This window comes from Meles meles, chromosome 18, assembly GCF_922984935.1.
Source record: "Meles meles chromosome 18, mMelMel3.1 paternal haplotype, whole genome shotgun sequence".
Lineage (NCBI taxonomy): Eukaryota > Metazoa > Chordata > Mammalia > Carnivora > Mustelidae > Meles > Meles meles.
This window is the reverse complement of record NC_060083.1, coordinates 61,178,143-61,193,414: the sequence shown is the minus strand read 5'-3', so window position 1 is coordinate 61,193,414 and position 15,272 is coordinate 61,178,143. Positions and strand designations below refer to the sequence as shown.

The 15,272-nt window shown below is 59.2% G+C and overlaps 1 protein-coding gene across 4 annotated transcripts in view; it reads left to right on the top strand.

The window, feature by feature from the left end:
• CYTH1 (cytohesin 1) overlaps positions 1-4,528 on the top strand; it is a 77,265-nt gene extending 72,737 nt beyond the window's left edge. For all 4 annotated transcript variants that reach the window (XM_045984215.1, XM_045984217.1, XM_045984214.1 and 1 more), the window contains one exon: positions 2,751-4,528. In XM_045984215.1, coding sequence (XP_045840171.1) covers positions 2,751-2,829 — 79 coding nt within the window. In that variant the 3' untranslated portion in view covers positions 2,830-4,528. The remainder of the gene's footprint in view (positions 1-2,750) is intronic.
• Positions 4,529-15,272: the final 10,744 nt, after the last annotated feature.

The following is a 15,272-nucleotide window of genomic DNA, read 5'->3' as shown; positions in this document are numbered from 1 at the left end:
CTCCGCCGCTGCGTGCGCCCCCGCCCCATTCCAGGCCGCGCGGGAGAGCCTCGGGGCAGAGTCTGGACTTCCAGACTTTCCTGCAGACCCTGCACGTGTGGCCGTCAGCACGTTTGCGAGCGCGCCTCGGGGCTGGGCTTCCCGCAGTGGCCTTCGTGGGTCCCTCCTAAGCACCGGGGCCGTCTGTGCACCTGGTCGGCCTGCGTCTTAGGAGGCAGGCCTCGAGGCCAGGACGGCAGCTCCGTGGAGACAGCGGTCCTAACGTTTTATCATTTCCGGGGAGACTTGTCCCACTGACAGGTGAGGAAGCTACCCAGAGTCCCGTGGGGTCACGGAATAGACCCCCCACCCTTGACCGTTGTCTGTGGGGAGGCTGAGGGTCTGAGAGTGGGGGGAGGAGGGTTCTTAGGCTTCCTTAGGTGTAGACAGAGCCGCGACACGCAGGCTCGGCTGAGCTGCACAGTGTGAGGGTGATGACGGGCTACAGCTGTCCTCTCCCTCCCTGGGACTTCCACGAAGCCTGTCCACGCGGCCGTTGCACCCCGTAGGCATGGTGTGGCTGCTTGTCTTGGTGGTAATTTGTTCTGAGAGTGTGTGACTTCCCGGGAGGCCAGAGAGGCCACCCCGACTAGGTGATCTGAGGCCCTGTGGACCCCCCACTCCCCGGGACAGTCATGCTCCTGCTGTGGCCACAGCCTGCTCCTGAGGGGGAGCGCTCGAGTTTGGGGTGTGTTTTGGTGTCACTGCTGAAGCCGCTGCAGGGTCTGGCCAGGGTTAAATAGCCGATGGGGGACTGAAGAAGGACGCGTGCAGGGCTCCTGGCGGTCGTCTTGGAAGTCCTGGCCTGAAGAGACGGGCCGGGGTCAGGCTGCCCAGTGCTGAGTTCCCTCCGATGCGGGCATCTTCCTGGCCTCCTGCCAGACCCTGGGCCTCCCTGGAGACGGGCACCCCTCCTGCCCCTTCGGTGGGATGGGGATAACTGCCGGGACACTTTGGGGTGAGGCAGGGTCGTGGGGTGACCCCGGCAGCTTCCCTCCTTGATGTGACCTCTCTGACCCTCACCCATAGACGAGGCAGCCCAGTGTCCCGGAGTCGGTACCAGCGATGAGTCTGCAGAGCCCGCCATGCGTGACGGGCCGTGGGCGATGTGTGGACGCGCTGACTCGCTCTGTTGTGCGTGGAAACCGGTACCACATTGTGTGGTAACTAATGAACTTAAATGAAAACTTTAGAGCCATGAGCCGAGGTCTGGGCAGAGGAGTGGCTGTGCCCTGGGCATCCCAGCCGGCAAGTGACCCTCCATCATGGGTCCTGCACTCCATTTTTATGGTGCATTTTTTGAAAAAACACTTAACTCTTGTGTCCTTGTGAGGTGTATTTTTAACGTGTGGTTCGAAGGAAGGGATGTAACTTCTCGTGTCGGGTGACCAGCTGGTGTCGTGATAGCTGGCCAAGTGGTGTGAGGCGCCCATGTGCGCCGGTTACTGTCTGGGCCCCGCCGGGTCTCAGCGCAGCGGCACGGGGCAGTGACATCCTCCCCCATGCGCTGTTCCGTGGTTTGTCTGCGGCTGTGTGTCTGTCCGCCACGGGGTCTTACTCCTGCAGCCAGAGCCACTGAGCATTCTGGACAGTCGCGTTTGGAATTGTCCTGTCTTTAGTGCAGGTGCGCACTGTCCCCTGGGGCTGGCTCAGGTCCTGCCGGGTCCCCGGGGCGGGATTTGCACACTGTGTTCATGCGCTCGGGGTACCAGCGCCTCGCCCTTCAGCGTGGCCTGGGAAGCATGGTCGTCCCCGTTTCACAGATGAGGACGCTGAGGCACAGCAAGGCAGATGAACTCTCCGGAGCGATGGAGGTGGTGCTGGTCTTCAGGCCTGAGCCCTGTGACCCAGCGAGACGTACCCTTGACCGCCGTGTGGTGGACGATGCCTCCGCGCCCTTGGCTCTCGACACTGAAACTGAGGCCTTTGTGGCAAGGTCCCCTGGGACACGTGCCAGGGACTGTCGGTTCTAGCTGCCCCGGGGAGCTGTGGAGACACTTGTTGGGGACACATCACCCCCTGGTGACAGGCCGCAGTCTGTTTGCCAGGCCTGTCATTTAGCTGGTCAGGCGCGGAGCCAGTGGTCAGCGGGGCTCACGGCACCACGTGCTGGACGTTTGGGAAGGACAGGTGCATGGGGGTGGCCCTGCTGTCGCTGTCGTGTGCTGGGGTCTCTGGGGCAGTGCCAGGGCACACGCAGGCTCCCTCCCTGCCAGGCTGTGGATGCAGAGCAGGCCTGGCCGGCTGCACCCCAAGGCCCTGTGACCGTGTGAACGGCCCCGTGTGGTCTTAGTTATCGGGCTGGTACATGTGGGACTCGGAAGTTGCCTGGCCCCAGACCGTGGCAGCCGTCAGAGTGGCATGTGTCAGGCTGCCGTGGGCCACGATTGTGGGGTGCTCGCTGTCGTTGTGGAATGAAGTGGCACGTTGTCTTTCTGGGCTGGCATCTGGTAAGAGTGTGTAATCCCGTAAGCCGGAGCCCACCGTTCGGTAGAAACGGGCAGTGAACAGTCCAGAATGATCTTGCTGCCCCTACCGTGAGTCTTGAGGCTTGTCCCGGAGTCACGTGTGGACACGGTGAAAGTGGAGGCCGCTGACGTGGCCTTGGCATTCAGGTGGCAGGGGACACAAGGGCCGCTGGCAAGCGCCTGCCCGGGGTGGTCTCCTGGGTCTGTTCCTCAGTCTGTTCTGTTTTCTCTCTGTGTGTCCAGAGCAGCCATCAGCAGGGACCCTTTCTACGAGATGCTGGCGGCGCGGAAGAAGAAGGTCTCCTCCACGAAGAGACACTGAGTCTGCCCGGCGAGCGGCGCCCGCGTGCGAGGCGTGAGAGGCCCCGGGTTCTTCCTCCCATTGCCCCCGCGGACGTGGGGGATGGGCTGCTGGACAGGGCGGTCCCCTGCTGGGCATCACCCTGAGTTCCTAGAGACTGACTTCAGCTTTGCCATTTGTTTTTAAGTGGGAGAAGGGGAGGAGTTCGCAGGGGGAGAGGGATCTGACGCCCATCAGGCGTGGGGTGGGGAGCTTTTCTCTCTCCAAAGACGCCCCCGTCAGCACGTCAGCCTCCTTGCAAGTCTCCCGCCCGGCAGGTGTACCGGCAGAGCTCGAAGCCAACTGTTTACCTCTCGGTTGCTTCCCTGTGAAGCGGCCTTCCGCCCTGCGCCGTGAACACGCATTGTCGGTGTGGTGTTCTACGTTCGGAGAAAAGTGGGATGGAAGAGAAGCCACGTACTATAAAGATATATTTTTGTTTTCTAAAGAGAGAAAAAGCTAAAGTCGAGCGGTCCGTAGGCGTTCTGCCTGGGCCGGGGTGGGAGCCCCCCGGTGGCTGCTGGCGGGAGCCGGCTTCTCGGCAGCTGGAGGTCAAGGGCGGTGGGCACGGGTGAGGCTGGGCCCTGGGGGCCAGCGGTGGGGCCGGTGCTTCTCCGTCCCGGGTGCTGGGGACGCTGAGGGGAGAGAATCGCTGGACTTTCCCGTTTCTCCTCTTTCCGAGCTCCTTCTCGTCGGGCTTTAAGATGCCAAGTCAGCATTTTCCCTTGAGCTAAGTACCCAGTAACCAAAACTGTGAGGAAGGGGGTCCCCGCGGCGGTCTCCGCGGCCTGTCTCCTCCTCCTCCTCCCCCAGAGCCACGGTCCTCGTTTTAGAGGAAGGAGCAGGTCTTACCTGATCACCTTAGGTCTTCAGCTTTTTCTGCCTCAACTCTGGCCCCAACCTGGACTACTCTCACCCATGTGGGGGTGGGGGGCACTAGAGGGGAGGGGGGCCTTCATCTGCCCGGCGGGGGCAGGCGGAGCGCGAGGGGGACAAGGCCTGGCTCATGTCCTTCCTCCCCCGACGGCCTAACTTACGGCGTGGAGGGAGCCACGAAACGCAGCGTCCTCCTGCCGTCCTCTCAGGGACTCTCGGGGCCGCCCCAGCTGCTCATCCAGGCCCACGCCGGTGCAGGCTGGGCAGGGTCCAGCTCAGGCCATCCCAGTGCCGCCGCGTCCCCCGGGGCCGGGCAGCGCACACACCGCCTTACAGGAAGGCGAAGAGCTGCCGGTCTCCTCGGGCAGCGGGACCCCGGCTCTGCCGGCTCTGGTAGGGCAGGCGGGCCTCTCTGGACACGGCCTTTGTGAAAGGGCGTGATCGGGGGTGCTGCCGGGGGCACTCTCGGGGCCCCTCCTACGGCCCTCCCTCAGCGGCTGCAGGCGTGCTCATGCCGGAGCTCGTAAGGGCACTGTGGGTGTTGGGGCCTGCCTGGCCCCGCCGCCGGCCGCGCCCCTGCCCCGGTTCCCGCACAGCCCGAGGGGCACCAGATCAGTGTTAGTCTATTTACCAGACTGTAAATACCCGTGTATAGTTTCTCTCCTTTTAGATTATTTTGTATTTGTTTAAAAAAAGTTTTGTCAAAATATAAAATGTAAAGAAATGACTGAAAGCTGTTGACAGGGTTTAAAAAAATTATAATTATTATCCCACTTGTTTGCGTTCCGCTGGTTTTTTTGCGCTGGAAACCGGCGCCAGGGAGCCGCAGCAAGTAAAGTCGGGATCTGCCCCCGCGCCCCCGCGCTCTGTGGCCTCTTTCCTCCGCGGCGGCCTGGGAGCAGGGCGGTCCCGCCGGGCGGCTGGCGGCCCGGCCTCTCCTGCGGGCGCGGGGACTCCGCTGGGAGCGGACAGTGGCTCTGTCTTCCTCTGAGGAGGCGCAGCGAACAGCCCCTGCCTCGGCGGTGGGGAGAGGAGCGGCGAGCCGCGGCTGCGCGCGGAGATCCAGAGCGGTGTCCCCCAGCGGGATTCCGGCACGTCCGTCTCCAGAGGAGCCCGCGGGCGCCGGCAAGGAGTGCGCTCGCCCTCGAAGGCAGGGGGCGCGGCCCGAACACGGGGCGATGGACGAGGCTGAGCCTGGCCCTGGAGCAGCAGCGAGCGCCCATCCTTGCGGCTTGCCGGCATGGGTTTCCTGGCTGTCGGCGTGGCCTCCTGCAGGCCTCCTTGATTCGGCAGGTGTCCGGAGCCCGTAGCTCTCCGAAATCTGCCCCTGCGAACGGCATCTCGGAGAAACCAGCGTCCTTCGCGTGCTGTGGGCCAGCACTGCCCTTTCCCGTCCATTCTGGACCGCCGGCCCGCAGCCCAGCCCGTCCTCCCCGTCCTCACTGTGTTCCCGCCGAGCGCATGGGGCAGGCTGTCTCCACCGGGCTGTCCCTCAGGCCCCCTCTTGACCCGGGAGCCGTCCCCTCTGCCTGCTCCCTGCGATATCGGCCCAGGCATCCCACCGCCAGGGGGCTGCTAGATCCTCACCCCGTGCTCCCTACCGGTACCCCGGGCACCCTACACTGATTTTCTCTTCTGTTTGGAAAGGAACGCTCTGTTGTACAGCTTGCTGCATTTCCCAAAATCACACTGAATTTTAATTGCACAGGGGTCTGTCTCAGCCCAGGCCCAGTCCACAGGAGCCCTTCTCCGGGCTCGTGCCCCAGTGCAGGAAAGGAGGGGTGCTTGGTCCTACACACACAGATCGAAGGTTTAGAGAGCTGGGTGAACTTAGAGCCCTGCCCCAGGACCCTGCTGGACAGGCTTCTCTGTCACTGGCTGGTCTTACCTGGGGCTGTCCATCCCCTAGGCCCGTGTCTCCAAGGGCCACAGCCTCCAGGACAGCACGAGACGGAACCCAACACCCTTCCAGTGCAGTGAAAAGATCCCAATTCCAACGTCCAGTCCAGTCCCCCAGGATCCCAGGCTGAGGCTACCAGGGCCAGAGTGTCCTGCTGGCCTCTCTGAAAAGCCGCCAGGACCCTTCGCTGGGCTTGCTTCTGCCTGTGGGATTCGGGAGAGAGTCTGACTGCCACTCTGGGAGCTGTTGTGTTTCACTCCTCATCTTGGCTGCCAGGAAGCCCAGAGTCAGAGGCACAACGGCCTGTGACTCAGTCCTGCTCTGTACTTGCCTTGCTTCGTGCTGATGTTTTGTTTTTTTTTTTAAAGATTTTATTTATTTGACAGAGAGAGAGAGAGATCACAAGTAGGCAGAGAGGCAGGCAGAGAGAGAGGGGGAAGCAGGCTCCCTGCTGAGCAGAGAGCCCGATGCGGGGCTCGATCCCAGGACCCTGAGATCATGACCTGAGCCGAAGGCAGAGGCTTAACCCACTGAGCCACCCAGGTGCCCCCGTGCTGATGTTTTTATTAGTAGATTTCATTGTTTAGAGCAGATTGGGGATGATAGTGCTATCGAAGGGAAGGTACAGAGATTTCCCGTTTGCCTCCTGCCGCGATCTGCACGGCCTCCCCTCTGGTCGGCGTCCTGGCCGGAGGGTCCATGTGACATGACTGATGCGTCCACACGGACACAGCAGCACCCGGAGCCCGCAGGGTATGCCCGGTTCACTTGGCGTGTACGCTCGAGGGGTCTAGACAGACACCATCACCTGTATGCGTCACTACAGTGTCCTGCAGAAAGTCTCACTGCCCCAAACATCCTGTGCCGCACCTGTCCCTCCCTCCCTCCCTGCTTCCTGCCTCCTCCCTGCTTCCTGCTGTCCCCTGGCTCCGCCTCCCCCAGCTCATCTCGCAGCCGGAATCCTACAGTCTGTAGCCTGTACCTTCCCTTTTAATCACACTTTGACCCTTTATCTTTTTAAAAAAATTGTTTTGAGAGTGAGTGAGAGAGGACACGAGCACGGGGAGTGGGGGGAAGGCAGAGGGAGGGGGAGAGAGGGTCTGAAGCAGGCTCCACGCCCAGCGCGGAGCCCAACATGGGACTCGATCTTACAACCCTGAGAAGGTGACCTGAGTCGAGATCAGGAGTGAGATGCTTAACCGACCGAGCCACCCGGGCGCCCCCCTCCCGTATTCTACTATTACCATGATATAAATCTGAATTTATTAACTTGTTTTCCTTTTTTTGAAGAGGAAACTTATGAATAAAATAACAAAAACTTCGAAAAACCGCCAAGATTTTGGGTCCAGTACTGAGCCTACTACACTAGCTTCTGTGTTTCTAGGAGTGCTGGGGTCTTGGTGACTCTTACTCCTTTTTTTTTAAAGATTTTATTTATTTATTTGACAGACAGAGTTCACAAGTAGGCAGAGAGGCAGGCAGAGAGAGAGGGGGAAGCAGGCTCCCTGCCGAGCAGAGAGCCCGATGTGGGGCTCGATCCCAGGACCCTGAGATCATGACCTGAGCCGACGGCAGCGGCTTTAACCCACTGAGCCACCCAGGCGCCCCCCTCCGTGTGATTCTTAAAGGGGAGAAGAACAGCCTACCGTGGAGTAGATGGTACTGGTCGGGTCCCGGGCGATGTCCCGGGGAAAGATGGGGCATTTGGTGGTCTGCAGGAACGGGCTGGCCTCTCATGGGACAAGAGGGGCAGCCTGGGAACTTAGACCCAACCGTCCAGCTCTTCCCGCTGTGGGTTCATCTTCCTGAGATGATCTGACAGGGCAGAATAATCCTTTTCCAAATTACCCTGGGAGCAGTCGTCTCAATGTCAAATCCTGTCCCGTCTGCCTTCCTAGATTTTGAAGGAAACCCTGTGGTTGGGGCCAGCACCCTCCAAAAACCACTCGGCACCTGCCAGAGAACGGCTTCTCTTGCGTGGATGATGGGGAGCTAGGATGACAGGTTTCCGAACTGTTGTGAAAATGACGATGTGTTTTCACATCCGCAGACCAGGCAGTGTCGTAGGGCTGGCGACTCCGGCTCTCCAGGGGAGCCAAAGTGTCCTTTGGTCGCACCTGCTGTCACAGGGCCAGACCTCCGCCCCTGGAGCTGGGCAGGGCCGACCCCAGCCTCGGACGTGGGGCAGCCCCGTGCGGCTTCAGCCCCCACCTTGCTGGACGGGCTGGCTGCAGGTGTGCTCGGCGCTGTACCCGGGACCTGCGTGCCTCCGCCCGGCTTGCCGGATGTCTGCAGGAGGGACTGTTGGAAACGAAGCAGGTGTGTCTCTAACGAGGCCGCCCCATGTCGACGGGGCCGCAGGAGGGCAGCCTTGCCGTCAGCAGACACACAGACCTCACGGCATCACGGGACACGTTTGGGGTGTGGTGTCGCCGGCGAGGACAGGGCCCCAGCTCGTGCAGGACCGCCCGACCTTCCATCATCCCTCTTTGCTGCCTGAGCTCACCAGCCCTGGAGGCATGACCTCAGCGGCCTGCAGATTTGCTCATCTCCTCGCCCTCTGAGCATCAGGCTGAATGAAACCTTTCGCTCCCTGAGTGGGGTGGAGCTGCCTGTCCCTGCTGAGAGCGCGGATCTCACTGCGTCAGCCCTCCCGCTGTCGTAACTGTCCTCTCTTCACTGGGGGGTCTGGCAAAAGTCTGTGTGTCTGCACCACCCGAGAACCTCCAGGAAAGCAGGTCTAACCGTTTGTGAGCCACAGGCCCCCCGCGAAGCTAACCTGAGCCACAGATGATCTCTGGAAAATTACACACAAAGCCCCGAGTGCCCGGTCCTGAGCCACTGTGCAGGCTCTGGGGTGAGCAGCCCCGGTCTCTGCCAGCGGGTGACTCCCAGGGGCCCTTCTGGGACGGGAACCAGGGAGCTCTGCATTTCAGGCCAAGTAAAGTTTGCCTGCTCCGTCTGGGTGTGGTCGCTGCGCGATATTCCTCTGCTCCGACCAGTATGGCAAAATCACAGACAGGGGGGCTGAAACCGCAGAAACCTATTCCCCCCAGTCCCGAGGGCCGGGAAGTCCAGCGTCCGGGGAGGCCCTCCGGCTTCTCACCGTGTCCTCGCAGGACGGGGGAGGGAGAGGGGCTGGAGGAAGCAAGCTCTCCGGAGCCTTCTGCCCGTTTCCCGGGAGAACCCCCAGCACGGTTGGCAGAGAGACGTCGGACGTGACCTTGAGAGGAGGCATCGCCAAAGTGAGTCTCGACAAATGTGTCAGACTCGCTGGGCCCGTGGCTGCTTCCGTCTGCGGGATTAACCTGGAGGGCTCTTCAGAGCGCCCGAGATGGCAGTCCCCGTCCCCAGGCCATGGTATGATGCCACTGCCTCGTGTCACCCAAGCCCACCCACACCCAGCAGGCGTTTGCCAGTCAACAGCTGCTAACACCATAGGGTCGTGCGGCGCCCCTAGGACTCGGACGCCAAGTGTCTGAGCAGTTAGCGTAAGTGAGCCCCATTTCTCGTAGGCAAACGGTTCCCAGGGAGCAGAGCCCAAACAGCCTTTGTACAGTCACAGGTGAGCACAGATTCTGGGCAAACAGGATGTACCATGGGCAGATGTCGGTATTTGTAGGTACATGTGTTAACCTTGTTCAACTTCCCGGTGCTTCTGACTTGACCTTAAGCTTGTGACTCCAGGCTCGGGACTGGAAATGTCCACGGACGGGAGAATGTTCTATCGAGAGTGTGTCCAAAAAATTTACCACCTCCTACCTCCACACAGAACATTTCACTTCTGACACTTCCAGATCCCCCCCTGCCCCTGCCCCGGACACACACGCACCAAGCAGTTCTCCATGTCCTACAGTTTAGCTCTGTCCTGACCCCCTCTCCCTGGAGACAGAGCCCACCTGTCAAGGGCTCCATCCCATGAGACTGTCCCGCACGGCCGATGCAAGTAGGGCGTCCCCGGGTAACCCCCAGCTTCTGTGTGACGTGGCTCCCCGCTGGCGGTTCCCATGATCGCCCTCAGGTTGGTTAACTGCTAGAGGGGCTCACGGAACTCAGGGAAGCTCGCTTGCTGGTTAGGACGGTATGACAGAGGCCGCGGATGAGCAGCCGGAGGAGGAGATACATAGGACAAGCTCCGGGGGGTTCTCAGGGGCGGGAACTTCGGTCCCCGTGGAGGTGGGGTGTGTGACCCCCCCTGTACACGTGGGTGTGTGTTCACTAGCCTGGAAGCTCCCCGAACCCTGCGCTCGTGGGATTTTATGGAGGCTTCCTCACGTAGCCCTGATCCATCGCTGGTCCATTTCCAGCCCCTCTCTTCTCCCTCAAGTCCCGAGCGTCTGGTCGTGGCCCGCGGTCCCTGGTGACCAGCCCCTGTCCCAGAGAAGGTTTCACTCTTACAGGTAGGTCTGAGCCCTTGCGAGTTAATTTTTATATGTGGGATGAGGTAAGGGCTAAAGGGAGCACCTCTATCCTGTTCCTGATCTTGGACCAAAGCATTCTGTTTCTCATCCTTAGCTGGGATGATTGAGAGCCGCGGAGTGTCCAGAGAGGCTCTTCCCCAGGTTAAAGGTGTTTGTGTATTTTCCTAGTCTCCCGAGAGTTTTAATCATGACGAGTGTTGTGTTTTGTCAGTGGCTTTTCGGCACAGACGCTGTAGCTCGTGTGGTTTTCTCTCTTCATCTATCAATGTGCTGGTTCCGCTGAGTAACATTTCTAGCGGCCGATCAACTTTGCGTCCCCGGGGTAAAGCCCACTGGGTCATGGGTTTCTTATAATACATTGCTGGATTCGGTATGTTGATACTTTAAGATTTTATTTATTTTTTTGTTCGAGAGAGAGAGCATGAGTGGGGGGCGGGGATGGGCAGAGGCAGAGGGACAAGCAGGCTTCCCGCTGAGCGGGGAGCCTGACACAGGGCTCGATCCCAGGACCCCGGGGTCATGACCTGAGCCGAAGGCAGATGCTTAATGACTGAGCCCCCCAGATGCCCCCTCAATCTGTTAATATTTTGTCAAGGATTGTTTGCACCTGCGTTCCTGAGGGGTGTGGTGATATGGTCCTCGGAGCCGTCACACTAGCTTATCGGCTCTGGGACAGCAGGGATCCTGTCTCTTGAGGTCACCTCTGGGTTCAGCTCCTAGACAATGCCTGGCACAGGAAGGGCCCTCGGGACACGTCCGATGAATGAGTGAATGCAGGACAACAAACCGCAGGTTGCTTTATGCCAGCCGGGACCGTGTGAGCAGTTTAGGAGCCCCTGATTCTGTGAGCCAGGAGAGTGGGATTGGGCCGCATGAGCGCAGCGGGATGGCTGTGCTCAGTCTTCAGGGGGTTCGCGCTTGTCCGGGGAGAGGAGCTGCGAAGCCGTGGGAGGAAGGAGCAGCACAGGAAGGAGAAAAAGCTGGCTTCCGGGGTGCCCCCCCTTCTTGTCCTTGGCCCGTTCCCCTGACAGCAGGCGACCTGCCCGCTGAGCCCCCTTCCCGACGCTTGACTCTAGGCAGCTCAGATTCTCCCTCCAATACCCGGGGCTGCGTCGTCCGTGCCCACAAACCGAACCGGGCAGCTTCCTCTGTGGCGGCCGGAGGACTGTGGACGTCAGCTTCCGTGCGAATGACGTCATGCCGCAATCCGAGCCCTCTACTGGGACGTGGGCGTCACTCTGCTACGTGTGGGGCTTTCGTTTGTCCTTTCTTGTACGGAACCATGATTATCATCTACGACTTCCCGCTATTACAGCAAATACCTTATTTCTTGAGGTTAAGTAAGCCCACGGTGCTCCTTGGCAACACACATTTGCGTAGTCAGGACTCTGGAGTGAGCTGAGAGGCCGGGGCTCCACCAGCTCACGGTGCACACGGGCTCGGCCTCCATTCCTCTGGTTCATGCCAGCCTGCCCTGGAGTGGCCAGACCCTGAGGCTGTCGACTGTGGTTCTAGCCGCGGCTTCTCTAACTCCCCAGAGCGAACGCCATGTTCTGGGCTCCAGTCCCCCCCGGTCAGTCACCCTGCACGAGGCCCTCTGACGACTTGTGTCCCGTGGCCCCCCGCGCCTGCCCTCTCTCTGCAGTTCCGTCACTGCTCAGCCCACCGAGACAGCCGTGAAAGTATCCCCAGCCCTCTTGAAAGTTTTTATTTCCAGATATTTTCAGACTTGCAGAAAAGTTGCAAGAATGGTACAGAGAATTCCCATACACCTTTCCCCCATCTCCCGGTTTTTAAATATTTTTCTACATTTCCTTTGTTTTTTCTGTTCCTAGGTTTTAGACTTCTGATTATAGCTGTTTCTTCTTTTTTTTTTTTTAAAGATTTTTATTTATTTGTTTGTCAGAGAGAGAAAGCAAGAGCTTTCCCCCATCTCCCGGTTTTTAAATATTTTTCTACATTTCCTTTGTTTTTTCTGTTCCTAGGTTTTAGACTTCTGATTATAGCTGTTTCTTCTTCTTTTTTTTTTTTTTAAAGATTTTTATTTATTTGTCTGTCAGAGAGAGAAAGCAAGAGTGAGCACAGGCAGACAGAGAGGCAGGCAGAGACAGAGAGAGAAGCAGGCTCCCTGCCGAGCACGGAGCCCGATGTGGGACTCGATCCCAGGACGCTGGGATCATGACCTGAGCCGAAGGCAGCCGCTTAACCAACTGACCCACCCAGGCGTCCCTAGCTGTTTCTTCTTCATTGTGTCTCCAAGTGTCTGAGGACATCTGTTTAGTCTGGAGGGCTAACTTACAGCCTCCTTCTGCCTCATGGCTGATCTGGGGGAGAGAATTCCCATCAACAGAAGTGCTTTGTGTCAGATTTTCTGTTTTCCCCTGAGAAACTTCGTATAGAGTTTCTCTTGAGTGTTTCTAGTCCCAGATCTTTCGGTGGACAGGCTTCCTGATTCAGGAGTTCCCTGACTTTTTAATGTTCCCAGATCCATTTCCAGTGAGGGGCAGTTCCCACACACACAACACTAAGCAATTCGTTTTAATTCAAACCAGTTCTGACCCCGTCTACCCAAAGATAGCATCAGATTCCACAGGTTAAGGGCCCGGTCCTACGAGACTGTCCCCCAGTCGCGAGCACAGCCGAGAGCCCACAGATTGGCTACAGGGCGGAGGTTCCAATGACGCCCCTCCTTAGGTTGGGTGAATTCCCCAGAGCGACTCACAGAACTCAGGGAAACACTTAATCCTGTTGACTGGTTTATTAAAGGCTCTGATAAGGAATGCAGGTCAAGGGCCAGATGGAGAGAAACTTAAGGTGAGATGTCAGGAAGGGGTGCAGACCGTCCACACTCTCTCCAGGGACGCCGCTCTCCCTGTCCCTGCACCCGCCACCAGTCTGGAAGCTCTCTGAACACTGTCCTTTTGGGGTTTTACGGAGGCTTCGTTACACAGGCATGCTTGATTAAACCTCTAGCCCCTCACCCCTCCTGGCGTTCCACCCTGTGTTCCCAGTGGGTTCCCCCGGGAACCAGCCCCCATCCTTGGGTGTTCTTCCTGAGGAACCTCATTAACATAAACCCAGTTGCAGTAAGTCGCGGGGATGGTTGCGAATAAGGAGACGCAGCCGTGACTGATGACGCGTTTCAGTAACTGAGGACAAGAAGCCGGTCATGACCGGGGATGCCCCCCTTGCTCTTCTCACTCAGGAAAGCCCAAGGGCTCCGGGAGCTGTGAGCCAGGGACTTCCCACTGAGATCCGCTATCTCCAGGTCTGGTAACTCCCCAGTGGCTCGTCGCCGTGGGCTCTGAACGACCAGGGGTTGAACCAGCCTCGGGTGTCTTTGGACGTCACACTGGACTTGTCCGGGGACGATTCTGTCTGTGCTTTGTCTGCCCCCCGAATCTGCGACGCCCCAGCCATCCCGGGGCCGGCAGCCAGAGTGCCGTTGGAGTGTGCCAGTCTCTACGGGAGTTTGGTTCTCCCTGCGTCTCCCAGTAATCCAGAAGGACGCACGTCCCGGTTCACGCTGCTGGTCCATCCTCCGCTTTGAGGAGGCAGGCCGTTTGGAGACGGTCGCTTGTCCCCCAGACGTTCGGAACTTGTGTTTCCCCTCTGGTCTTTGCCTGCTTTCCTAGCTGCCGTCTGGGCAGCAGGTGAGCGGGCAGCATGGTGGCGGGTGTGACGGGCCGGGGTCCTGCGGTCCCGGGCGACAAGGCAGGGCTGCACGGAGCAAAGCTAGCTCTCTGCTTGGGCCTTGGGTCTCCGAGTCAGGGCTCTGCTTTGTGGCACATCTGAAAGGTATTCGGACAAAGAGCCCTTTTTTAAGGCCACACGTATCCAGGGCTCATGACAGGCAGACGTCCCTTGGGATGCCATTGGGGAACCCAGCCTGGCTCAGCTGTACCTGTCCAAAGCCCCCCTTTCTGTTTTGATCTGAATGGTTTTCTTTCTTTCTTTTTTTTTTTTGTTTTGTTTTAAGATTATTTATTTACTTATTTATTTGGCAGACAGAGATCACAAGTAGGCAGAGAGGCAGGCTCCCCAACGAGCAGACAGCCCGATGCGGGGCTTGATCCCAGGACCCTGGGATCGCAATCTGTGCTGAAGGCAGAGAGGCTTTAACCCACTGAGCCATCCAGGCGCCCCAGATCTGAATGGCTTTCAGACCCCTTCCTGGGTCCCACACACATTTTCTCATCTCAGCAACACCTGTTTGTTGTTGAAGGAGAGTTCCCGAAGGAACATGTTCCCCATCATGTCCGTGGGACAGGCCAGGCCCTGCGCTGCCAAGGCCAGTTTCCTGTGCCTCGAATCCTGAAAACACACTGAGCTGCACACTCGTGTTCTATTCCCATACGAGAAACTTCTTGGTTCTTTCTCGGTCTGAGGCAGCCGGCGCTTGCTCTCCGGCCCCATTCCCCTCGCTGGTGCTCTCTGTGCCGTGCGCGCACAGGTGGCCTGTTCTCCTGGATAAGGTAGCCCGCCGAGGGCTGTGGTACACGCCATTCCCTCCATGCAGCCCCGGTGCACCGTGTGCAGACCAGGTCTTCTGGGGATAGTGAAGAGTCAAAGACAAAAAGGTTCTGTGTTCTGGGGTTGAATGCCCGGGGCTCTGTTTCCCACCGAGCAGAAACCTTCCATCAGCGAAGTGAATCCTTGCTCCGTAAATGCCCGTTTGGGTGATGGTCTTCGTGGAGGACCCACGTTCTCCCGACCTCCTCTCCTCCGGCGCCCGGTTTGTGGTGCCTGCAGGGCCCCCGCGAGCTTTCTCTCAGGAAAGCCCCAGAACTGGAGGGGGAGGCCTGGTGGTCCCGAGCCCTCCGGCCGAAACCTCTTCCTTCATGCCTTCGTTCCGCAGAGCCGACTCGGGACCTGCTGGGCCGGGGAGTCGGGCGCTGGACCCTCCCCTCCAGGCCGCCCCTGCTAGGACAAAGGGGCCGCCCGGGACCTGTGAGGCAGTGGCCCTTGGAGGCTGGGGCGGCTGCCCACAGAGCCCAGGACGCTCGCCTTTTCCTAAACTCCCCGAACAGAGTAACCTGTGCCTGCCAGAGGCTTTCCCTGAGTGGGTCTCACCAGCCTCCTCGGGTTCTGCCAGCCTCGGGGCCGTGCTCTCCCCTGGGGCTTCTCCTGACCTCCTGCCTTTCGGCAGGGCTGACCTTGGCCCTCACATCCCTGGACGATGACATTGCCGGCTTCGGCCCTTCCTGCCGCTACCCAGAACTCGGCCA